The sequence below is a fragment of the Gorilla gorilla genome, chromosome 6 (genome assembly GCF_029281585.2).
Source record: "Gorilla gorilla gorilla isolate KB3781 chromosome 6, NHGRI_mGorGor1-v2.1_pri, whole genome shotgun sequence".
Classification (NCBI taxonomy): domain Eukaryota; kingdom Metazoa; phylum Chordata; class Mammalia; order Primates; family Hominidae; genus Gorilla; species Gorilla gorilla.
The window spans coordinates 111937912-111964981 of record NC_073230.2 but is presented as its reverse complement, the minus strand read 5'-3'; the positions used below and the strand labels follow the sequence as shown (position 1 = coordinate 111964981).

The 27070-nt window shown below is 39.7% G+C and overlaps 1 protein-coding gene across 1 annotated transcript in view; it reads left to right on the top strand.

The window, feature by feature from the left end:
• FBXL13 (F-box and leucine rich repeat protein 13) overlaps positions 1-27070 on the top strand; it is a 260413-nt gene that overhangs the window by 17073 nt on the left and 216270 nt on the right. The window contains 2 exon segments of the mRNA XM_019030762.4: positions 1851-1954; positions 2416-2506. Coding sequence (XP_018886307.2) covers positions 1851-1954; positions 2416-2506 — 195 coding nt within the window.

Here is a 27070-nt window from a genome sequence, read left to right as displayed (position 1 = left end):
AATGTATATACTCTGTAGATGTTGTGAATGATAAAATACAAATGTGTTTGTGTTTTTAAGAGTTCTTAAATTCACACATTTTAATGGTGGATTTTCTCAATCTCTTTTATGGTTGGGTCTAAGGAACTTTTTGGCAAAACAAAAACAAAACAAAACAAAACAACAAAACAAAACAACCCCCCCCCCAACCCCAATGAGTTTCTCATACTTTAAAAGGCTAGAAAACCCTGATGTAAAGCATCATAGTTATGTCTTCAGATTGGCTATAAAGAACTTACTCCTCACGTAATGCAAACCCTCACGGTACAGTGACTTTATTGTATTGTTTATGATGGATTTTTAGAAAGAGGCAAGATAAACTGCATTTTTGTTTTACTTTAGCAGAATATTAACACTGAATAAATACAGAGGGGTATGTAAAAACACATTTACTTTAAAACTGTCACATTATTTGACTTTTTAACTGTATAAGAAAAAGTTTGCTGCTGCTAGAGTAAACAGACAACCCACAGAGTAGGCGAAAATCTATACATCCAACAAAGGACTAATATCCAGAATCTACAAAGAACTCAAACAAATTAGCAAGAAAAAAGCAATCCCATCAAAAAGTGGGCTAAGGACATGGATACACAGTCCTCAAAAGAAGATATACAGATGGCCAACAAACATGAAAAAATGCTCAACATCACTAATGATCAGGGAAATGCAAATCAAAACCACAATGTGATACCACCTTACTCCTGCAAGAATGGCTATAATCAAAAAATAAAAAAAAAAAAAGATGTTGGCGTGGATGCAGTGAAAAGGGAACACTTCTACACTGCTGGTGAAAATGTAAACTAGGCTGGGCATGGTGGATCATGCCTGTAATCCCAGCACTTTCAGAGGCTGAGGCAGGTGGATCACCTGAGGTCAGGAGTTCAAGACCAGCGTGGCCAACATGGTGAAACCCTGTCTCTACTACAAATAGAAAAATTAGCTAGGCGTGGTGGCGGATGCCTTAATCCCAACTACTCAGGAGGCTGAGACAGAAGAATCGCTTGAACCCAGGAGGTGGAGGTTGCAGTGAGCTGAGATAGCACCATTGCACTCCAACCTGGGCAACAAGAGCAAGACTCTGCTCAAAAAAAAAGTAAACTAGTAAACAGTGTGGAGAGTCCTTAAAGAACTAAACGTAGAACTACCATTTGATCATTAGTGGGATAGCAATCCCACTATTGGGTATCTACCCAGAGGAAAATAAGTTATTATATGAAAAAGATACTTGCACACACATTTATAACAGCACAATTCACAATTGCAAAAATATGGAACCAGCCCAAGTGTCCATCAATCAATGATTGAATAAAGAAGTTGTGAGATATATATATCACATCATATATATGATGCAATATGACTCAGCCATGAAAAGGAACTAATTAATGGCATTCACAGCAACCTGGATGGAACTGGAGACCATTATTCTAAGTGAAGTAACTCAGGAATGGAAAACCAAACATTATACGTTCTCACTCATAAATGGGAGCTAAACTATGAGGATGCAAAGACATAGAATGATACAATGGACTTTGGGGACTTGGGGGAAAGGGTGGGAGGGGTTTGAGGGATGAAAGACTACAAATTGGGTTCAGTGTACACTGCTCAGGTGATGGGTGCACCAAAATCTCACAAATCACCGCTAAATAACTTACTCATGTGACCAAACACCACCTGTTCCCCAAAAACTTATGGAAATAAATAATTAAAAAACAAAAAAACCCAAAACAAATTGAACAATAAAAAGTTACCTGCTGCTTAGTGAAAACATGAAAATTCAGAAACATTGATGCCATTTCCCTTTTTTCCCCTAGGCACTGTTATGTGGTATACTTGTTACATGTCCTGAGGATCCGCTGAGGTATTTAGAGGGAATGATCATGGTTATAATCAAAAGTGGTCTTCAGAATCTTCTTTGGTAAGTATTGTTTTGATTTGTGATAGGGAAATATTTTATTTTGAAGGAAAACTTTTATTGCATAGTAACAAAATAAGGTCTTGCCAATGAATGCTTCCAATCTCAAGATTGTTAAGGAATCCCTCCACAGGCTTTTCAGTTTCAAAGACACAAACCTGAATAATTTGCCCACTGGGTCTCAACCTGAGAAATACGGTGTATTCTTATCAGTAACGTGTTCATAGGGCCAGTTTATTTCAAGTTGGGAAAGAGGAAAGGGAGGCATATCCTCCTTTGGGGGACACAGCAAAACCTTGCGAGAGTAGTTTGAAGAAGTCCTCCAGGTGATTCTGATCTGCTTCTCCTAAGGGGAAATGTGTTTTCCTTCTCCCCCCTTTCATTCCACCTACAAGAATCACTGATTTAATTATGGAACTAATTAATGAAATTAATTTTGACTGTATTTTATGATGTTATTAAAGGGATATGTGCATTACTCCATCAATGAAACCAAACATTCGAAGATTGTCTGAAACTTACCTGGAACAACTTTTTGAATTGGATGATCAGCTGGTAATTATTAGTAATCAAGAATACGCAAATATATATTTTAAACTTTGATGGAATTTTCCAAGTAGATTTTATATTTATGGGAGGTGTGAGGTCAGACTGTTTTTTGTTGTTGGGGGCACCGAGAAAAGTGAAGGAATAGCCACACACATACACAGACGCATGCAAAGCCACATTCATAGTAACCTTCCCAAATTTCCAGAAAGTATTTACAAAGGCATTTGTTCCTTCTCTTTCTGATAAAATCTTTCCATTAAGTTTTCCCCCTTTCCTCTTTCTCCTCCTTCTCCTCTCATGCATCTTTATAAAGATAAAAATAGCATTATGGAAAGCTTTACAAGAGGTTGTTTTCTTTCCTTTCTAATCTGCTTCCTTCTGTGTTCCATTCCACCACCCATTCTCTCTGCTGTCTGCCTTCTCAGATTAGGTTACAGGGAATCATGCTCGTAATGACATGACCAAAATATTATTGACATCCAACTTAAAAGACAGATCTCATTGTTACTGAAAACCGGTGCCAGCAGCTAGTTTTGATCCTGTAAAGAGGGTAAGGAAGTAATTTAGGACATGAAGACTTTAGAACAAAGATTGTTTAAGAGAGGCTAACAGAGCAAAAGGCACATGAAGAGAGAAATACTAACACAAATTAGATACGTGTGGAACCATGTGTGATACCTCTTTTTTTTTTTTTTTTCAGACGGAGTCTTGCTCTGCTGCCCAGGCTGGAGTGCAATGGCACGATCTTGGCTCACTGCAACCTCCACCTCCCGGGTTCAAGCGATTCTCCTGTCTCAGCCTCCCAAGTAGCTGGGATTACAGATGCATGCTGCCACACACCTAAAATATGATTTTTTGTGTTTTAGTAGAAACAGGGTTTCACCATGTTGCCCAGGCTGGTCTCGAACTCCTGACCTCAGGCAATCCACCTGCCTCAGCCTCAGATTACAGGTGTGAGCCACTGTGCTTGGCCCGTGCATGATATCTCTTGATTACAGGGCTGTTGTCTGGTAGGTCCAGGCAGGACTTGAAGTTGCTACTGAAGTTGGATGTTGAAAAGTGGAATCAAAGCCATGTTCAAGGTGGGGGCTGAGAAGCAAAAACAATTTGAGGCATCTGTTTAGAAGGATGGGTGGAGAGTAACACTGGATCCTAATCAGTGGTCTGCAACAGAGAAACAGAATTAGAGGGATGAGATGATTCTCAGGTGCCAGTACACTGGGCAGAACCCATGTATCCCATCCTACTTGATCTGCATCATGGTGTGTAGGTGTTTTTACGGTACTTTATTAACCACAGACTTTTGACCTATGGAGTGCAGATATCTGCAAATTACTGTGTTTTTGGAGCTGTTTGGGGACAACCTAGGGGACAGGATTCTGGGTCGTGTATGCCTACTCCTATACTCCAGAATAGTTTTGGTTTCAGTATGATTTTGCTTGAGAAAAGCTTGACAACCATTGCTAAAATATACTAAAGTTTTTGAAAACCACTGATTTAGCGTGGTAAACCCTATTGTCAATATTACGACAAAGACCTTATATAAAATCAGGCTATGTCCAGTGTCCAGCTAGAAGCCCATAGGGAATCATTTAAAAACTGCGGAGAATTCTGGCCGGGTGCGGTGGCTCATGCCTGTAATTCCAGCACTTTGGGAGGCCGAGGCAGGTGGATCACCTGAGGTCAGGAGTTTGAGAGCAGCCTGGCCAACATGGTGAAACCCTGTCTCTACTAAAAGTACAAAGATTAGCTGGGCATGGTGGCGGGCGCCTGTAATCCCAGCTACTCAGGAGGCTGAGGCAGGAGAATCACTTGAACCAAGGAGGTGGAGGTTGCAATGCGCCAAGATTGCGCCACTGTGCTCCAGCCTGGGCAACAAGAGCAAGACTTCGTCTCAAAAAACAAAACAAAACAAAACAAAAACAAACAAAAAACCTGCAGAGAATTTCAAGAGACATCATAGCTACTTCAAACCTAAAGTTTTATTAGAAAAGGAATTGTCAGCTGGGCGCAGTGGCTCACGCCTGTAATCCCAGCACTTTGGGAGGCTGAGGCGGGTGGATCATGTGAGGTCAGGAGCTTGAGACCAGCCTGGCCAACATGGTGAAATCCTGTCTCTACTAAAAATGCAAAAATTAGCTGGGCGTGGTGGCGGGTGCCTGTAATCCCAGCTACTTGGGAGGGTGAGCCAGGAGAATCACTTGAACCTGGGAGGCGGAGGTTGCAGTGAGCTGAGATCGTGCCACTGCACTCCAGCCTGGGCGACCAGAATGAAACTCCATCTCAAAAAAAAAATAAAAAAAAAAAAAAGAAAAGAAAGGGAATTGTCAGAGATGTTTCATGATGTTGAAAATGCAAAAGTTAAAATATTAGAAGCTGATCCAAACTTAGAGTTATGACAGTTTGCCAAGGCATAGAAAAGGTGTCCACTTCATGTAATAAGTTGGAAATAATAGAAATGAGATATGACTTTGCAAAAGCAATGACGAAAATATTTGTTAAGGTTAGACATGAAAATGTGAATCTCCAAGTGTCCTAGGGTTGCTTGTTAGAGGGCTCAACCTAGGTTGGATCCACATTAATTTCTCCTCCACCGTCAGAGAAAAATGAAATTTTTTTTTTACAAAGAAGCAAAACACTTTAATCCTCAATATTTTTGATATTTTAAAGTATATACACTAAAGCCAGGCACAGTGGCGTGCACTTGTACTCCCATCTACTTAGTAGGCTGAGGTAGGAGAATTGCTTGAGGCGAGGAGTTTGAAACCAACCTGGGCAACATAGTGAGACCTCATCTCTTAAAAAAAATGTATAGTATACTAAATGAATATTGGTTTTACTTTTTTTATATGCCTTTCCTATGTGGTTTTCCATACCGTTATAACTGGCAGTAAAATGATTTTTAATGTTTTAACAAAAAACTTCAAAGGTTATGAATAACTATAATTTTTCCTATTAATTATGGATTGCCTAATTGCAGGGTTTTTCAGTCTTACACTACACAGTTCTGCATGGTGAGGACTGCCTATATGTGCTGTTAAAGTGATCTAAATATGTCCTGAGAAGGACTCTGTACTTCTATATTTGAGTTCTTGTGGAAGAACTGCAACCTAGCTTAATAGGTAGACAAGATTGAAAACCTAACTAGGAGTATGTGCCTGTAACAATAGCTGAGACTTGGCCAATCCCAGCAGCCGTACTTTAACCATTCATACACTACTGAGTGTTCAAACTGTGTTCAACCAAGGAAAACATCAATCTGTAACCAATCCAGCTGTTCTGTACCTAATTCCAATTTCTGTACATCATTTCCCCTTTTTTGTTTATAAATCTTCCACTAGGTGGCTGCGCTGGAGTCTCTGTGAATCTGCTGTGATTCTGGGGGCTACCTGACTTGCAAATTGTTCATTGTTCAATTAAACTCCTTTAAATTTAATTTGGCTAAAGTTTTTCTTGTATCAGATGGTGTCAGAAATGGGATCTGAGGTAGAGCTTCTAGCGACCCCAGGAGCGTTGAGTGAACTGAACAAACAAGGTACCTGCAGGACCCACTTGTGTTCACTGATCTCTCAGAGCAGCTGGGGATCGTGGGTAAGCTCTCTCTCGGATTTCAGAGCTCCATGGATTTGTGTTTTGAGCTCTCCAAGTTTCTTTGAGCAAATTTCTGATCCAAACAGACAGAAGTCACGACAGAAACTGAGCTGGGTCCAGGAATGGATTTGATCTGGGAATTAATTGGCTTGGATCCAGTTAGAGGTCTCTTACACCTGACTGGTTCAGAAAGGAACTGATAGTAAGCAGTAATATTGCAGGGGTTATAAAAGTTGGCTTTTGAAAATTCACAGGAATTTTTATGTTCTACCCCTTTGTTTCATTTTTCTTGCATGCTTAGGTAGGAAAAATCATTGGCTCAGTTAATCAAGAGACCCTGAGAATCAAGCCAATATTTTAGGTAAAAATGAGATCCTTAATTTCTGGAAAACTAAGTTCCTTCCAGCTTATACATTAGGCCTGGGAGGCAGCATAGTCTTAGAGAAATGACAAAATCTTACTAAAGGTAACTTACAGTGGAGTGTTCCAAATGAGCAACAAAGCAATGAAGTGTGTTTAAAAATGAGGGTTCTCAGTAAAGTCTCTTTCAGTTAAGAACAGGTTTGGCTCTATGGGATGTTAACTGCTATTCTCTTTTGATTAATCTGTCTTGTACTTTTTGCTGACGGCTATAGGTGACAGTATTAGGCATGTACAGGACCATGGGACATGGGAAGCTTTTTCCCCCCCAAAAGGGGAAACTTGAGAGCTGATGGGATTGCTGGAAAAGATCCCTTCACTACTGACAAGTGGCCGCCTGAACTTTTCAGTGTCATTGCAATGAGTGGGTCTTGCTGTGGCCTCCCTGAGCTCTTCACCTTCCCCACCTTGCCACAGGCAATACTTTTCTTTCCTACCTTTCCTTTCCTATCTTTTCTGTTACTCAGGGCAACCATCTTGCCCAGAGACCATGTGTTGAAACTCCTAGTTGGAGGTTGGATTAAAGATGACGGGGGCCATCTGAAGGCAAATTTAAGCCTTACCAGTTTGATATTGGGTGCTAAGCAGAGTGGCTAATGTCTATGTTTTGTCATATGTGTTTTGTTCTGGCCAAAATGAAAAAAGATAATTTTCCTTTATGATGCAGCTTGGCCCCCAGGGCGATGGTGGGGCAAGCTGGGACGCTAGGGCTGCTCAGGGAAAGGGAAAGAAAGCCCAGAAGCCTGGCATGCTAGTAAAAGGGTAAGAATTTCTTACCAGTCATATTTCTGGCTTTTTTCCTCTTTTTCTTTGTGCAAAATGGTTAAATGAATGGCAGAAATTACTCTTACCTCCCGTGTAAAGTTTTGATTGATACAAAAAAAATTCTGAGGCTTCTCTTAAGCTGTAGTGAATCTGATGTGCTTTGTGTGTCTTTCTGTATTGTTCTGTCATAAAGAGGGGTACCTTAGGATAAAATGTGTGCCCAAAACCTCATAAGCCCGTTGTTCAAGACGACCCAGCAAACTGGTCAGTCATGTGCTTAGGAGCTTGACCTTGTAGCCACATGGCTATGCTTTCTCTTTTCACAATGGTGGCCTGGGTTCAGAGTTCAATCCCTAGCTTAGGAGATGAGCCTTTCTGATTGATATATGGGTGACCTTTGCCATTTTTTGATTCTCTTCCCCTCCATGAACTGTCTTGAATTTTCCTTTCTCAGAGCACATGTGAGGTTACCTTGGGTAAAGTTTAAAAGCCAGAAATATCAGCTCTTTGGCCTGGCTAAAGTCGGGTAATAAGAAATTTTAAAAGGACTTTATTAAAGAGTGCTATGGTTAAAAGTCAGCTTAATTAAAAGTGGGTATTCAAGCTCTCACAGCCTGGGACTCCTTGGGAAAAGCAGGAGGCACCAGAGACCCTTTCTTGGCCCTGTTCTTCCGAGGACTCCACCCCAAAGCCAGTAATCTAATTAAGAAACTTAAAAACTGGCGAATGGAAAATCTTACAACTACTGTAGTAATCTTCTCTGGTTTGTCTGTGTAGTTATATATGTGTTGTGTGTGTAATGTTTGTATAAAAGAACTCTAATTCATTGGTTTAAACAAAAATAAGTGCTTAAATATTTTGAAAGAAAAACTGTAATGCCTTTTAGTTCATGTAACTTTAGTCATCTTTGGGAAATATAAACAGCTTTAAAGATTATTGATAAAATAAAGACATTTAGTCTAAATTATGTGGGTCAGATATTAGGTTTGCTTAATATGTTTAAGGCCATGAACTGCTTTGACCTTTGAAAATTGTTGAATTTATTTTGGAGACATTACATTCTAAATAAGTCCTGGGGATATGTGGAATTAGCCATGCCACCTAGCTATGAAAAGAAGGTTATAAAGAAAAGAGATTTTATATAAGAAAGGATCTTGTAGAGTAAATTCTTGTCCTAAAGTAAAATGACTGGTTGTTTAAAAAGAGGGATGTTTAGGACAAGTCAGAAAGACCAAGCATGTTGTAGATGGTCTGTGTAAGTCGTGAAAGGATTCATAAAAGAAAATTTGTGCACCAAAAGTGAAAGTTCCTAAGAATTACCATTATAACATGTGATTAAGACTACTGAAAAACTAGGTTTACACGCAAGGTGTGTGAGGAGAATGAAACATGTTTTTGGTAAGAGATTATAAGAATGCATGGGAATGTAAATTTTTACCTAGTTTAATGGGTTAAATGATTGTTTTAAATTAAATAGAATAAAGCTAAAGGTTTGAACAAGTTGTGGAAGGTTTGTAAAAATTAACTTTGTAAAAGAAATTCTGTGTGTGAAAATATTGACTAAATTTAAAGGTGTATTGTTCAGTTTTTCTGTAAATTGAACATTGAAATAAAAGCATAACAGGGTTTTCTTAAAGCACTAATCTGCTCTTTAATAAAAATTGGTAAAGGGTTATAAAAGGTTTATGAAAATCTCACCTTATGGTCAAACTGATTAAGATTAGATAGATTTGTCTGTGAGGTTTTATTAAAAATTGGGGTTGACATTAATAGTCCACTAATGCAAGGGTGAAATTTGGCTTTCTCTCTTGAACAAGATTTTCATGTAATATTAAAAGGTAATGAAAGATTTTTGTTTTGTTTGCCTTTTAAATACACTATCAAAAAAAAAATAAAGGAAAGACAAAAGACAGATTGTTTGGAAAGCTGAGTCTTCCCTCTATCAATGAGTAAAGGTTTTTGCCTTTAAAAAATTTTTTGAGTCATCATTTTGGCTAAGTGAGTGACTAACAGTGACCTGGAATTCTAGTTCATAATATCAAGGGTTTTAAAATTTTATATATATATCTTTATATTTAATAGGCTTCCCAAAATTAAATTTCAGCTTTAAAATGGTCTTTTCTGACCTCTAACTTTGGAATGCTACAGAGGGCCCCTGAAGCATCCAAAAGAGAGGTAAACAGAATTATTTAACATGTTAAGTTACATGGGAAGCATTGTCAAAATAAAAATAATATTTAATCTTCAGGTTATATTTTAGTGAATGATATTAATGTATGTTCTAAAATTGTATGGGGCCAGGCACAGTGGCTCATGCCTGTAATTGCAACACTTTGGGAGACCGAGGAAGGCAGATCACCTGAGGCTAGGAGTTTGAGACCAGCCTGGCTAACATGGTGAAACCCCGTCCCTACTAAAGGTACAAAAAGTTAGATAGGCATGGTGATGGGTGCCTGTAAGCCCAGCTACTTGGGAGGCTGAGGTGGAAGAATCACTTGAACCCAGGAGGCGGAGGTTGCAGTGAGGCAAGATCGTGCCTCTGCACTCCAGCCTGGGTGACAGAGCAAGACTCCATCTCAAAAACAAACAAAAAAAAATGTATAGGACTTATAAAATTCTAATATGTCTGAGTATGTACTGTCAACCATAATTATAGTTATTATGTTAAGTTATTGTATATCACAGAAATAACCAAACTTCCTTGTATAGAACTGCTAACCCAAGTAAAACAAAAAATTAATTAAATACCAAGAAAATACTTTGCCAAGATTTTCATGTTAAACCAGCGGATAGTGAAATTGATTAGATATACAATTTGAATTCCATAGTCTAAGTCTAATTACCTGTGATAACCATTAGTTATCAGTGCTATGAATTTAAATTGGAGAAACAACTGGTATTCAACAGGACATAAGTCCAATATTAAGCATAGACTCATGGAAGACCAGGAAGGCTATCTTGTCCTTCCTGAGCCCTTAAAGCTTTTGTTATTAAAGGCTCTGCATTCCATGACTCATCATGGAAAAGATAAAATCATCCAAATTGAATATATTGATATAATGACTTATACATTTCAAAAATAGTTTAAAACCAATGTTTGGTTCCATATTCCTGGGAAGACAATCAAACCTTCATGTACGCTTGGCTATCAGGTACATTTGGCTATCCGATGGGTCATTTAAACATTTATAAAGGGAGTTCATTCAAGTGTCATTTTTAATGCATGTTTTATGCTACAGTAATTATTACGCCACAGTATATTTTCACCAGGTAAAGAAAGTTTTTATGGTTCACTGAGGATAATCAACTGCTTCACAATCTAGAACCTAAAGACTGGATCTTTTGAGAACATCAGAGAAAGACTGTGCTTGCCATCCACACTGCAACAAAACTTTGGAACCTTGAACTTTGAGTTCATAATCTCACAACTGAGAAGGGTCCCTCCACACTCTTGGAACTGTACACCCATTGGAACCCTTAAGGTAAAACTAACCAGGAAAGTTTCTCCCCAGAAGAAGATGGCATCCTTGATGTAAACAGCTTTTCCCGAGATCACAGATCAAGACATCTACTATTGTGAGACTCTTATCTTTGAATATTTTTTCCTTATTTATGCCTCTGTAGCCAATAGAAATGACGAGGGGGTCTATTATGTGCACTTATAGGGTATACGTTTATTCGTGAAGGATTTTGCACCAGCCTTATACATGAATAACTTTATACTTTGATGGATAAAAGATGAAGGCCCAACGTAGGTGAGAAACTTTAATGGTATATATGTCGCCTCATAATCAGTCAAAACTCCTCTTAGTCCACATCATGGGTTAAATAGAACATTGCCAGGAGGCCTTCACTCTTCTAGAAGGACATCATTTGTTAGGTCCTTTTTCCATGGTTTAGAATAAAAGAGGCAATAATTAGAAATGTATCCCTCATGATAGGCTGTATAGCAGATTCTAATGTAAAGCCTATTGTTACACAACAGACTTTAAATTCTCTTGTGAAAGTTATGCTAAATAATATAATTGGCTAAACAGAAAAGTACCTGTGCAGCTTCTGACACTTGTGGCCTATGGAGAAATACATCAAACGTAGATTATAAAAATTCAGTTGTAGATGATTAATGAAAAGACCACTTAAAGCAAGTAGACTCTTTATCCAGCTCATTATTTAATCTATTTAATTTTAGGTGGTTTGGTTTATGGGTACCCTGGGTAAGGAGCATACTCTAAACTCTTGGTATTATCCTCCTGAGAGTCATAATAATAGTCTCCCTGGTGCACTGTATTCTCTCAAAGGTTGTAAATCTTGCATGCAGCCACCTCTAGAATGTCAAATGGTCTCTCTTCAAATGGAAAGACAAGAGCTGAAAGAAATGTGCGACCATGAGATTACTATAACCTATGAGTGACGTGGTGAGACTGGAAACCCAAAATGATGGTAACTGAGAGTGGCACTAAGGCCCTAAGTTTTGGTCACACTTTCACCTAAGTGAGAACCTGACCAAAAAGGGGGAATCTTTTTTAAACAAAGTTGTGGGAGGCCACTGTTTTGGACTAAGCTCATTCACTAGGCCCCAACAGGCCAAACCAAACTAAAATGGGGTCACTTATGCTAAATGTGACATAATCAAACTAAGACTTTACGGAAACACATAGATCCTAGAACAGACCAGGTTTTGTTTTTCTCCTGTAAATAGGACATTCCAGCATAAAGAGGTACCCATAAAGGGTCCCTCTACTCATACTTGTTTTTACCTTTGCAAAACTCAATGTTCTACTGTTTCCCAGTATGTTTCAAGACCAAATAAGTACTTTTACAATGGTGATAGTGACATTGATAATTAAAGTTTTGGTCAATCTCTCAAAATTGAGAAAATGACCAAAAGGGGGAAGTTGTTAAAGTGAACTAAATGTGGCCTGAGAAGGATTCCCTGCTTCTATATTTGAGTCTTTGTGGACTAACTGCAACCTAGCTTAATAGATAGACAAGATTGAAAACCTAACTAGGAGTATGCACCTGTATCAATAGCTGAGTCTTGGCCAATCCCAGCAGCCATACTTCAACCATTCATACATTGCTGAGTGTTCAAACTGTGTTCAAATAAGGCAAACACCAATCTGTAACCAGTCCAGCTGTTCTGTACCTCACTTCCAATTTCCACACGTCATTTCCCTTTTTGTGTCTATTAATCTTCTTCCACCATGTGGCTGCGCTGGAGTCTCTCTGAATCTGCTGTGATTCTGGGGGCTGCCCAATTCACAAATTATTCATTGCTCAATTAAATTCCTTTACATTTAATTCAGCTGAAGTTTTTCTTTTATCATTGCCTATTTATAAAGGATAAATATGTCTCTACTTAAAGACGAGTGAATACAGGAAACTGTGAGTAAGCCAAATAGTAAAGAAAAAGTAGGAACTGCTCTCATAATAGTAGAAGGAAAGACAATTTCATTGTTTCAAGCATTGCAAGATGAAAGAATCAACCATTGTAAGGAGGAAATGAACTTCACAGACTTGGTTCTCATTTCTTAGGAAATGAAATCTCCAGATGGGCCTTCTAACTACAAGAGAAAGTGTATATAAAATTTAAAAAATCTTTTTATTATGGAAACATTTTAATATAACACAAAAGTAGAAGGAATACCATAATGATCACTCATCATCTAACTTGAACAATAATCAGCATTTTGCCAATCTTGTTAATTTATTCTCTCTTCCTCCATTTTTGCTGGAGTATTAGAAAGCAAATCCCAGAAATTATATTATACTGTAGTGTGCATCTCTAATAGGAAATTATATTTTTAGAGAATAGAAACACAGTGCCACTGTCTTATGAATAAATAACAATAATTCCTGAATGTCATCTAGTCCTGATTATATTCAGATTCATATTGTATATTTTAGTTTCCCAGATTGTCTCAAAAATGTCTTTTTACATGTGGCTGTGTTCAAATCAGAATCCATACAGAGTCTACATATTGCACTTGGTTGTTATTTATCTAACATCTCTTGTAATGGACAATAATTCTCCTTGTCTTATTTTTTCTGCATGCGACTTATTTATTGAAGGAAACGGGTAATTTGTCTTGTAAAATGTCCCAGGTTCTCAATGCTTCCTCTAGTGTCATTTTACTTACTCTGTTTCCCGTATTTCATGCAAGCTGGTAGTTAAATCTAGATGCTTGATTTCATTCAGGTTCCCCGCTACCAACATTTTGTGTGGACAATAATATTGCATAGAGGTGTTGTGTTTTTCCTAGTGCATCACATCTGGAGGCACACATGATCTGGTTGACCCACTTTTAATGAATCTTGATTCCTAGAGATCTTAATATCATTCTATATTAATTGTATCCTACAATGTGCATATAATGATTTCCGAATAACATTACCATAGAACCACTAACAAAAAGACTACTGAATGCAGTTTAAGAAGATTATGCAATTCTTTTTGCTTTTAAGATGTGTATATTCAGGTTGGGTGCAGTGGCTCACACCTGTAATCCCAGCACTTTGGGAGGCCGAGGCAGGTGGATCACCTGAGGTCAGGAGTTCAAGACCAGCCTGGCCAACATGGTGAAACCCTGTCTTTACTAAAAATGCAAAAAAATTAGTTGGGCATGGTAGCACACACCTGTAATCCCAGCTACTTGGGAGGCTGAGGCAGGAGAATTGCCCAAACCCTGAAGGCTGAGGTTGCAGTGAGCTGAGATCATGCCATTAGACTCCGGCCTCGGCGACGGAGGTGCCATAATAAACATACGTGTGCAGTATGTCTTTATAGTAGCATGACTTATAATCCTTTGGGTATATACCCAGTAATGGGATTGCTGGGTCAAATGGTATGTATTTCTAGTTCTAGATCCTTGAGGAATCACCACACTGTCTTCCACAACGGTTGAACTAATTTACACTCCCGCCAACAGTGTAAAAGTATTCCTGTTTCTCCACATCCTCTCCAGCATCTGTTGTTTCCTGACTTCTTAATGATCTCCATTCTAATGGGCATGAGATGGTATCTCATTGTGGTTTTGATTTGCATTTCTCTGATGACCAGTGATGATGAGCTTTTTTTCATATGTTTGTTGGCTGCATAAATGTCTTCTTTTGAGAAGTGTCTGTTCATATCCTTCGCCCACTTTTTGATATGGTTGTTTGTTTTTTTCTTGTAAATTTGTTTAAGTTCTTTGCAGATTCTGGATATTAGCCCTTTGTCAGATGAGTAGATTGTAAAGATTCTCTCCCATTCTACAGGTTGCCTGTTCACTCTGATGATAGTTTCTTTTGCTGAGCAGAAGCTCTTTAGTTATTAGATCTCATGTGTCTATTTTGGCTTTTGTTGCCATTGCTTTTGGTGTTTTAATCATGAAGTCTTTGCCCATGCCTATGTCCTGAATGGTATTGCTTAGGTTTTCTTCTAGGGTTTTTATGGTGTTAGGTCTTCCATTTAAGTCTTTAATGCATCTTGAGTTAATTTTTGTATATGGTGTAAGGAAGGGATCCAGTTTCAGCTTTCTACACTTGGCTATCCAGTTTTTTCAGCACAATTTATTAAATAGAGAACTCTTTCCCCATTGCTTGTTTTTCTCAGGTTTGTCAAAGATCAGATGGTTGTAGATGTGTGGTGTTATTTCTGAGGTCTCTATTCTGTTCCATTGGTCTATATATCTGTTTTGGTACCAGTACCATGCTGTTTTGGTTACTATAGCCTTGTAATATAGTTTGAAGTCTCCATGATGCCTCCAGCTTTGTTCTTTTTGCTTAAGACTGCCTTGGCTATGCGGGCTCTTTTTTGGTTCCATATGAACTTTAAAGTAGTTTTTTCCAATTCTGTGAAGAAAGTCAGTGGTAGCTTGATGGGGATAGCATTGAATCTATAAATTACCTTGGGTTGTATGGCCATTTTCATGATACTGATTCTTCCTATCCATGAGCATGGAATGTTTTTCCATTTGTTTGTGTTCTCTTTTATTGTGTTGAGCAGTAGTTTGTAGTTCTCCTTGAAGAGGTCCTTCACATCCCTTGTAAGTTGGATTCCTAGGTATTTTATTCTCTTTGAAGCAATTGTGAATGGGAGTTCACTCATGATTTGGCTCTCTGTTTGTCTATTATTGGTGTATAGGAATGCTTGTGATTTTTGCACATTGATTTTGTATCCTGAGACTTTGCTGAAGTTGCTTATCAGCTTAAGGAGATTATGCGCTGAGACAATGGGTTTTTCTAAATATACAATCATGTCATCTGCAAAGAGACAATTTGACTTCCTCTTTTCCTAATTGAATACCCTTTATGTCTTTCTCTTGCCTGATTGCCGTAGCCAGAAGAACTTCCAAAACTATGTTGAATAGGAGTATTGAGAGAGGGCATCCTTGTCTTGTGCCAGTTTTCAAAGGGAATGCTTCCAGTTTTTGACCATTCAGTAGGATATTGGCTGTGGGTTTGTCATAAATAGCTCTTATTATTTTGAGATATGTTCCATCAATACCTAGTTTATTGAGAGTTTTTAGCACGAAGGCTGTTGAATTTTGTCAAAGGCCTTTTCTACATCTATTGAGATAATCGTGGTTTTTGTCATTGGTTCTGTTTATGTGATGGATTATGTTTATTGATTTGCATTTGTTGAACCAGCCTTGCATCCCAGGGATGAAGCCAACTTGATCGTGGTGGATAAGCTTTTTGATGTGCTGCTGGATTCAGTTTTCCAGTATTTTACTGAGGATTTTCACATTGATGTTCATCAGGGATATTGGCCTAAAATTCTCTTTTTTAGTTTTGTCTCTGTCAGGCTTTTGTATCAGGATGATGCTAACCTCATAAAAAGAGTTAGGGAGGATTCTCTCTTTTTCTATTGATTGAAATAATTTCAGAAGGAATGGTACCAGCTCCTGTTTGTACTTCTGGTAGAATTTGGTTGTGAATCCGTCTGGTCCTGGTCTTTTTTTGGTTGGAGGCTATTATTGCTTCAATTTCAGAACCTGTTTTTGGTCTATTCAGAGATTCAACTTCTTCCTGATTTAGTCTTGGGAGGGTGTATGTGTCTAGGAATTTATCCATTTCTTCTAGATTTTCTAGTTTATTTGCATAGAGGTGTTTATAGTATTCTCTGATGGTAGTTTGTATTTCTGTGGGATCGGTGGTGATACCCCCTTTATCATTTTTTATTATATCTATTTGATTTTTCTCTCTTTTGTTCTTTATTAGTCTTGCTATTGGTCTATCAATTTGTTGGTCTTTTCAAAAAACCAGCTCCTGGATACATTGGTTTTTCGAAGGGTTTTTTGTGACTCTCTCCTTCAGTTCTGCTCTAATCTTAGTTATTTCTTGCCTTCTGCTAGCTTTTGAATGTGTTTGCTCTTGCTTCTCTAGTTCTTTTAATTGTGATGTTAGGGTGTCGATTTTAGATCTTTCCTGCTTTCTCTTGTGGGCATTTAGTGCTATCAATTTCCCTCTACACACTTCTTTAAATGTGTCCCAGAGATTCTGGTACATTGTGTCTTTGTTCTCCTTGGTTTCAAAGAACATGTTTATTTCTGCCTTAATTTCATTATTTATTTAGCCAGGAGTCATTCAGGAGCAGGTTGTTCAGTTTCCATGTAGTTGTGCAGTTTTGAGTGAGTTTATTAATCCTGAGTACTAACTTGATTGCACTGTGGTCTGCGAGACAGTTTTTTGTGATTTCTGTTCTTTTACATCTGGTGAGGAGTGTTTTACTACCAATTATGTGGTCAATTTTAGAATAAGTGCAACGTGATGCTCAGAAGAGTATATTCTGTTGATTTGGGGTGTGGAGTTCTTAGATGTCTATTAGGTCTCCTTGGTCCAGAGCTGAGTTCAAGTCCTGGATATCCTTGTTAACTTTCTGTCTCGTTGATCTGTCTAATGTTGACAGTGGGGTGTTAAAGTCTCCCATTATTATGATGTGGGAGTCTAAGTCTCTTTGTAGGTCTCTAAGGACTTGCTTTATGAATCTGGGTGCTCCTGTATTGGGTGCATATATATTTAGGATAGTTAGCTCTTCTTGGTGAATTGATCCCTTTACCAATATATAGTGGCCTTCTTTGTCTCTTTTTAATCTGTTGGTTTAAAGTCTGTTTTATCAGAGACTAGGATTGCAACCCCTGCTTTTTTTTTGCTTTCCATTTGCTTGGTAAGTATTCCTCCATCCCTTTATTTTGAGCCTATGTGCATCTTTGCACATGAGATGGGTCTCCTGAATACAACACACTGATGGGTCTTGACTCTTTATCCAGTATGCCAGTTTGTGTCTTTTAATTGGGGCATTTAGCTCATTTACATTTAAAGTTAATATTGTTATGTTTGAATTTGATCCTGTTATTATGATATTAGCTGGTTATTTTGCCTGTTAATTGATGCAGTTTCTTCATAGCATTGATGGTCTTTACCATTTGGGATGTTTTTACAGTGGCTGGTACCGGTTGTTCCTTTCCATGTTTAGTGCTTCCACCAGGAGCTCTTGTAATGCAGGCCTGGTGGTGACAAAATCTCTCAGCATTTACTTGTCTGTAAAGGATTTTATTTCTCCTTCACTTATGAAACTTAGTTTGACTGGATATGAGATTCTGGGTTGAAAATTCTTTTCTTTAAGAATGTTGAATATTGGCCCCCACTCTCTTCTGGCTTGTAAGGTTTCCGCCGAGAGATCCACTGTTAGTCTGATGTGCTTCCCTTTGTGGGTAACCCAATCTTTCCTCTGGCTGCCCTTGACATTTTTTCCCTCATTTAAGCCTTGGTGAATCTGACAATTATGTGTCTTGGAGTTGCTCTTCTCAAGGCGTATCTTTGTGTTGGTGTCTGTGCTTCCTGAATTTGAATGTTGGCCTGCCTTGCTAGGTTAGGGAAGTTTTCCTGGATAATATCCTGAAGAGTGTTTTCTAACTTGATTGCATTCTCCCTGTCACTTTCCGGTACACCAATCAAATGTATATTTATTTGGTCTTTTCACCTAGTCCCATATTTCTTGGAGGCTTTGTTCATTTCTTTTCACTCTTTTTTCTCTAATCTTGTCTTCTTGCTTTATTTCATTAATTTGATATTCAATCACTGATATCCTTTCTTCCACTTGATGGAATCAGCTATTGAAGCTTATGCATGCATCACGAAGTTCTCATGCCGTGGTTTTCAGCTCCATCAGGTCATTTAAGGTCTTCTCTACACTATTCATTCTAGTTAGCCATTCATCTAATCTTTTTTCAAGATTTTTAGCTTCCTTGGGATGGGTTAGAACATGCTCCTTTAGCTCAGAGAAGTTTGTTATTACCCACCTTCTGAAGCCTACTTCTGTCAACTTGTCAAACTCATTCTCCATCTGGTTTTGTCCCCTTGCTGGCGAGGAGCTGCGATCCTTTGGAAGAGAATAGGCCCTGTGTTTTTTGGAATTTTCAGCTTTTCTGCTCTGGTTTCTCCCCATCTTTGTGGTTTTATCTACCTTTGGTCTTTGATGTTGGTGACCTACAGATGGGGTTTTGGTGTGGATGTCATTTTTGTTGATGTTCATGATATTCCTTTCTGTTTGTTAGTTTTCCTTTAACAGTCAGACCCCTGAGCTGCCAGTCTGTTGGAGTTTGCTGGAGGTCCACTCCAGACCCTGTTTGCCTATGTATCACCAGTGGAGGCTGCAGAACAGCAAATATTGCTGCCTGATCCTTCCTCTGTAAGCTTTGTCCCAGAAGGCACCCGCCTGTTTGAGGTGTCTATCGGCCCCTACTGGGAGATGTTTCCCAGTCAGGCTACATGGGGGTCAGGGACCTGCTTGAGGAGGCAGTCTGTCCATTCTCAGAGCTTGAACGCCGTGCTGAGAGAATCACTGCTCTCTTCAGAGCTGTCAGACAGGGACGTTTAAGTCTGCAGAAGCTGTCTGCTGCCTTTTGTTCTACTATGCCCTGTCCCCAGAGGTGGAATCTATAGAGGCAGTAGGCCTTGCTGAGCTGCGGTGGGCTCCGCCCAGTTTGTGCTTCCTGGCCTCTTTGTTTACACTGTGAGCTACTCAAGCCTCAGCAATGGCAGATGCCCCTCCCCCCGCCAATCTGCAGTGTCGCAGGTCGATCTCAGACTGCTGCGCTAGCAGTGAGTAAGGCTCCATGGGTGTGGGACTCACCGAGCCAGGCATGGGAGGGAGGGTATCTCCTGGTCTGCAGGTTGCTAAGACTGTGGGAAAAGCTCAGTATTTGGTCAGGAGTGTACCGTTTTTCCAGGTACAGTCTGTCATGGCTTCCCTTGGCTTGGAAAGGGAAATCCCCTGATCCCTTGCACTTCCTGGGTGAGGCGATGCCCTACCCTGCTTCAGCTCGCCCTCTGTGGGCTGCACCCACTGTCCAACCAGTCCCAGTGAGATGCACCAGATACCTCAGCTGGAAGTGCAGAAATCATCCGTCTTCTGCGTGGATCTCGCTGGGAGCTGCAGACTGGAGCTGTTTCTATTCGGCCATCTTGGAAGCATGCCCCAAAATATTCTTTTACAGACAGGGTCTCACTCTGTCACTCTTGCTGGAGTGCAGTGGCATGATCATAGTTCATTGTAACCTTGAATTCCTGAGCTCAAACAATCCTCCTGCCTCTGCCTCCTGAGTAGCTGGGACTACTGGATGTGAGCTACCATACCTGGCTAATTTTTTTTTCCTTTGGTACAGACAGAGTCTCACTGTGTTGCCCCAGCTGGTCTCAAACTCCTGGCCTCAAGAGATCTTCCTACCTCAGCCTCCCAAAGTGCTAGGATTACAGGTGTGACCCACTGTGTCTTTTAAAATAATAAAATAAAATATAAAATATTTTAAAATAATGCTATCACAGAGGAGCATCGTGTAAAAAAACCCTAAAATGTAAATGAAAGATGTGGATTTGAAAAGTCTTACTGATGAACAAAGTTTAACTGTGGAAAGGAAACTTAATCTTAAGACCCTTAGGGGCTGGAATTTTAATCATTTGGGAGAGGCAGACAGTGCCTGTGCCCCAAACAGGAATCAGTTGGTTGATAATCAGTTGGTTGATCCTGTATCCTTGTTGGCTCTGCAAAGGTATTTCATTTCTTTTGAAACTGAGTACATTACTGTTATCTGATAAGGCATCAAAATAAACATTACTGTAATCTGGAAGGAGTAAAACATAGTAAATTGTGGAAGTAATGATGATATAAACTAGATTCATGTTGTTTAGGATAAGTTTAAGTGTAACATATAATAATGATGTGATATTTATGTATATTCTGTCTGCTATTTATGGCATTTTAGGTGTTCTAAGGAATGGCTTTGTAAATTGTAATTGTAGTTTAAATTATTTCAGGGACTTTACTTAATGAAGTTGGTAACAAACATTAACATGTTTAAGAAACATCGAGTTTCCAAAATTGTATTTATTTAAATATGTGTTTATTGGTAAAAAGCATTGAAGTACAAATGTTAGTGAGCGTTTCTGTCCAGGCACAAAAGCCCTTTAGGTATTAAAGACTCTTTTGGCCAGGCACTGTGGCCTGTGCCTGTAACCCCAACACTTTGGGAGGCTGAAGTGGGCAGATCACTTGAGGCCAGGAGTTCAAGAGCAGCCTGGGCAACACGGTGAAACCCCATTTCTACTAAAAATACAAAAATTAGCTAGGTGTGGTGGTGCACACCTGTAATCCCAGTTACTGAGGAGACTAAGGCACGAGAATCACTTGAACCAGGGAGTGGAGATTGCAGTGAGCCAAGATCGTGCTCCAGTCTGGGTGACAGATTGAGACTCTGTCTCAAAAATAAATAAATAAATAAATAAATAAATAAATAAATCAGTAATTTGCAGAAGATCAAGAAATAAGAAAAATGACTCATCATGAAAAATTCAACACTTAATACCATGCCATGCTGTTATATATAACGATATGTTCTCTCTGTATTAAAGACATGGCTTCTTTTTGCTATTGTTATGAACTTTTAGGGCTTTTGAAAAATAAAAAAAAAATCTGAGTTGGGAGGGATTTAAATTAGGCATATCCATTCAACACATATTTATAATCCCCATTCTGTTTTGCTATTATTATTCTAGAACAGTGGTCACCAACCTTTTTGGTACCAGAGACCAGTTTCATGGAAGAAATTTTTTCCATGGACTGTGGTGGGGTGGTGGGGGTGATTTAAGGATGAAACTGTTGTACCTCAGATCATCAGGCATTAGTTAGATTCTCATAAGGAATGCACAACCTAGATCCTTTGCATGCACAGTTCACAGTGGGGTTCGTGCTCCCATGAGAATCTAATGCTGCGGCTGATGAGGTGGAGCTCAGGAGGTAATGCTCGCTTGCCCACTGCTCACCTCCTGCTGTGTGGCCTAGTTCCTAACAGGCCATGGACCTGTACCAGTCTGTGGCCTGGGGGTTGGAGACCCCTATTCTAGAATGATACTATGTGGGATATAAATGAAGCTCATTAATGAAGTAAAGGCATGGTACTTTATAATATGGTGAATTATGTTAAGACAATTTCATATATAATCTTTTGATTCGCAGGTTAACTGAGCAAAAAAGGGAATTGCCTGCCAGAAGAAAAATAATATTACAATATGCTGGAAGCTAAAAATTATAATATAAAGTTAATGATTTACATTTATTTTACATTTGGTTCTTACCAGATTCTTAATACTTTACTAGATACTTTAAGTATTTTATAGAACTGAAACTTTTTTTCTATAGCTGTTGTTTAAATGCATTTTTTTACATATAGTAAATGGATATCTTACAAAATTAAAAATTAATGGGATCAATTACTACTTATATTAAAGAGCCATAAATTTGGTATCTGTTAAGTCAACAGTAATTTGTAATAGTATTTCATTATTTTTTCATTTACTACAGCACTTCCCCAGGTCTCACCAACCTGGGATATTAGTAGAGCAGTGTTAATAGGAATATCTCAGATTTCACTGCCTCTAGCTCCTGTCTTCATAACACAAGAGGTCAGTTTCCTCTTCAAGTTCTACCCATTTGTGTCTGGGAATCCCAAAGCTATCCCATGTAAATTCAAGAATTCCTCCTAGTGTCTGTCTGGAACCTGTGAGGCCATCTGAAGGGGAACCCTAGAACTGCCACCCTGGTCTTCCTAAGAGCCCCAGTGTCTGCCTGAGCTGGTGTTCCAGGCTGTACACCTGCAATCCTTAAGTGCCAAATACTCTTCCTTTCCCTTGGCCTGCCAACTTTACTCAGACCACACTGGTTGGTCACACTTTTCACAAGATGCCGTATTTTTCTGAAGACTGCTAATAACTCAAACTCATACTTCAAGACTAAAGCCGCATTTGTTTACCTGCCAAAATAGTACCACTTTGTGGCAATACTTAAACTTTTAATTCGTTTTCCCACCAGCTTTGAAAGGAAATACCTCTTAGTAAAATTTTAATTTGAAAGATTGTGTTTTTTTCAAAAATTGGCATAATGTAAGACTTTTGTAATATTTTTTGTATCACATTAGTTTAAGTTTGCAAAATTTAAAGTCACATTAAATTTGATGGCCTTGTGCTCTGTGTGCTGTACAGTAGTGGGGGACATGCTGAGAGGTGACAGCATGCTGGCAGCCCTCGCAGCCGTCGTTCGCTCTCAGTGCCTCCTCTGCCTGTGCTCCCACTTTGGCGGCACTTTAGGAGCCCTTCAGCCTGCCGCTGCACTGTGGGAGCCCCTTTCTGGGCTGGCCAAGGCCAGAGCCGGCTCCCTCAGCTTGCGAGGAGGTGTGGAGGGAAAGGCGCGGGTGGGAACTGGGGCTGCGCACTGTGCTTGCGGGCCAGTGCGAGTTCCGGGTGGGCGTGGGCTCAGCTGACCCCGCACTCAGAGCTGCCAGCCGGCCCCACCGGCCCCGTGCAGTGAGGGGCATAGCACCTGGGCCAGCAGCTGCTGTGCTCAATTTCTCGCCGGGCTTTAGCTGCCTTCCTGTGGGGCAGGGCTCAGGACCTGCAGTCCGCCATGCCTGAGCCTCCCCCACACTGTCCGTGGGCTCCTGTGCCACCCTAGCCTCCCCGACAAGCACCGCCCCCCGCTCCACGGTGCGCAGTCCCATCGACCACCCAATGGCTGAGGAGTGTGGGCACACGGCGAGGGACTGGCAGGCAGCTCCACGTGCAGCCCCAGTGCGAGATCCACTGGGTGAAGCCAGCTGGTCTCCTGAGTCTAGTGGGGCCTTGGAGGACCTTTATGTCTAGCTCAGGGATTGTAAATACACCAGTCAGCACTCTGTCTCTAGCTCAAGGTTTGTAAACACACCAATCAGCACCCTGTGTCTAGCTCAGGGTTTGTGAATGCACCAATCGACACTCTGTATCTAGCTACTCTGGTGGGGACTTGGAGAACCTTTGTGTCGACACTCTGTATCTAGCTAATCTGGTGGGGATGTGGAGAACCTTTGTGTCTAGCTCAGGGATTGTAAACACACCAATCAGCACCCTGTCAAAACAGACCACTGGGCTCTACCAATCAGCAGGATGTGGGTGGGGCCAGATAAGAGAATAAAAGCAGGCTGCCCGAGCCAGCAGTGGCAACCCGCTGGGGTCCCCTTCCACACTGTGGAAGCTTTGTTCTTTCACTCCTTGCAATAAATCTTGCTGCTGCTCACTCTCTGGGTCCACATTGCCTTTATGAGCTGTAACACTCACCGTGAAGGTCTGCAGCTTCACTCCTGAAGCCAGCGAGACCACGAACCCACCAGGAGGAATGAACAACTCCAGACGCGCTGCCTTAAGAGCTGTAACACTCATCGCGAAGGTCCGCAGCTTCATTCTTGAGCCAGCGAGACCACAAATCCACCAGAAGGAAGAAACTCCGAACACATCCGAACATGAGAAGGAACAAACTCCAGACACGCCGCCTTTAAGAACTGTAACACTCACCGCGAGGGTCCGCGGCTTCATTCTTGAAGTCAGTGAGACCAAGAACCCACCAATTCTGGACACAATGGCTTTCCTTCACTTTGTATTGCACAAATAGTGCTGTGTGCCTCATAGGAGCAGTTCTTTTGGATTCTGCCTGCAGTTTTTTCTTCCCTAAGACTCAGACCCCTGATTCAGGTGGCAGAGACAGATGACATGTGGCTCCCCACCCCTATCCCCATTCTTGTCTTTCTTTCAGAGGATAGGAAAAGAAAAAAAAGAAAAACAAAAACAAAAAACAAAAAAACCTTTCTTAGTCTCTTGTCTGTCAAAAATATTTAAATTGACTTTTAGAACTCTGTGTGAGTGTGTGTGTGTGTGTGTGTGTGTGTGTGTGTGTGTGTGTATGAGGGGGATGGAGAGAGAGAGACAGAGACAGACAGAGAGAGGGTCTCACTCTGTTGCCCAGGCTGGAGTGCAGTGTCACAATCATAGCTTGCTCACTGCAGCCTCTATCTGAGCTCCAATGATTCTCCCACCTCAACCTCCCAAGTTGCTGGTACTATGGGCGCATGCCACCACACCCAGCTAATTTTTTATTTTTAGCAGAGACAAGGTCTCACTATGTTGCCGAGGCTACTCTTTAAGTCGTGAGCTCGAGGGATCCTACCACCTCAGCCATCCAAAGTTTTGGGATTGCAAGTGTGAGCCACCATGCCTGGCTGACTTTTAGAATGTAATATTAGACAGGCCCAGGTAACAGAATCCATTAGATTTAGGCCAATGTTATCCCACCTCCATACCTCATACTCATTAAATGTTGAAAATATAGAAAAGGAGAAGGAAAAACTAAAACTTTTTTTCTGTAGCTATTGAAATCCTCGCATCAACTGAGTTTGCAATGCAAATATATGGTCCTTGTCTGGATTCTAGTTTGAACAAACCGTGTAAGACATTTGGAGGCCAATTCCAGAGAGTTGACTATGGCATGGGTACAATGATATTAAGCAATTACTATTAAGTGTCTAAGGCAGGATAATGGAATTGTGGTTGCAAAGAAAATGTACTCATTTTTTAAGAGATGGATATTATGAGATTTGGGGGATGAAATGTCATGATGTCTTAATTTATATAGTTTAAAATAGAAAAAGCAAGTATGGCAGAATGTTGACAATGTTAAACATGGATTGTGGGTATTAGGTGTTTATTTTATTTCTCTGTAAGTTTGAAATTTTAAATCTTATTTTCCTCCAACCCTGGCAGAGGAATGAAATTTTTTTATAAGCTATTTTTTTAGGACTGGGTTGTAATCATGCTACATATAATATCTTTTCAAAAAGAAATCAGTTTTATATTTCACTTCTTTTTCTCTCCTAATCTATAAAAACATGTTTCCTTGAAACTAGTATGTGTGCTGTTGTATGCTGCTGGAACTCAGCTTAAAATTTGGGCCTTAACACTCTTCTGTCCCCAGTGTACATGAGGAATAAGACATGCTCTCAGTCATAATAGTGACTAATCACAGCAGTAATTCCTAGAGAGGGTAAGAGTGGAGGGCTAAGGAATCTTGGGAAGTGAGCCTGGGTAGTTTACAAGTTTCGCAGGTGATTCCAACTGGCTTCTTGTAGGCCACTGGCCTAAAAAAGTAGTGTTAAACCCTAACTTAATACTATGAAAAATCTTTCGCAACGAATTCATTATTTATTTACACATTCCCACTCTTTAACTTTAAAAATCATCTCTTATGGTAGAATTTTTTCTTTTATTTCCAGACTAGAAATTAACCTTTCAGTGTACCTGGACTCTTAGAAATCGTATTGTGATGCACTGTCCATTCCTCCCTCACTTTGTTTATAACTACGGGTGTCTGGGGACAGCAGCACTAGTGGTGTGAGTGTTATGTGAGGGTACTCTGAGGCCATCTGTAGCCAGCACTAACTTGCTGTTTATCCACTGACTTGCCCACAAAGTTGTTACCAGAATCCTTTGCCCTCCATTTGTGGTAGTCAGATGGCAGAGAATTGGCTTGCATCTAAGCAGTTTTCTAATTCTGTTGATGGATCAATACATATGTATTTGTTGAGCTCCTACTCTGTGCAAAACACTGCCAGCTGGAATTAAAAGGTGAGAGGAAGAATATTTTTCAATCAGAAGCAGTTAAACAATATGCAGCGACTATGAAGGGTGGGAAGCCATTGGCTGGAGTGTGGATGGTGGAAACATAAATGGAGGAAGTGAAGCCATGTGACTAAGTGGTCCAGACCTGTGCCCAGTGATTGGATTGGCCAGAGATTCCTTGGAGCTGCAGTGAAGTCAACACATGCCCACCCCTAAGTGGGGAATGGGGCATTACTGGGCTGGAGTCCTCTTGCATATTAGTCCCTTGGAGATGCTCTCTTAAACTTGCTTTTCCCTGTGAAGAAAAGAATATACCAATAATAATAATATGGAAAAATTGTGAGTTTAATTGTTTCTTTCTCTCTTTCCTTCCTTTCCCCTCCCTCGCTCCCTTGTTCCCTCCCTCCCTTGCAAACTGGGAGAACAATAAATGTAAAGTTAAAATAAAAATTTATGAAGAGAAACTCTTAAAAAATGAATATTAGAACAACAAAAATTCTGGTGTATTATAAATCATGAATTAATGAGGATTTAAATTACTTCTTTCAATAATAGAATAGAAAATGCTTTTATGCTGTTTTAAAGAGTTAATCATCAGAAAAGAAAACTTGAGTTCAAATGGTATTTGCTGAATTTTAATAATTCTTTTCAAAATCATTATTACTATAATGTTTTGAACTACATTCATTTGGTCATATAATATACTCATATTTTTATGACATATCATTTACTGTAGTTATTTATTTAGGACTTTTCAGGTAATATCATCTAAAAAGAATCAAGCTCATGAAATTTAGGGACCTACAACAGTACTGAAAAATTGTAATGTTAATGAAA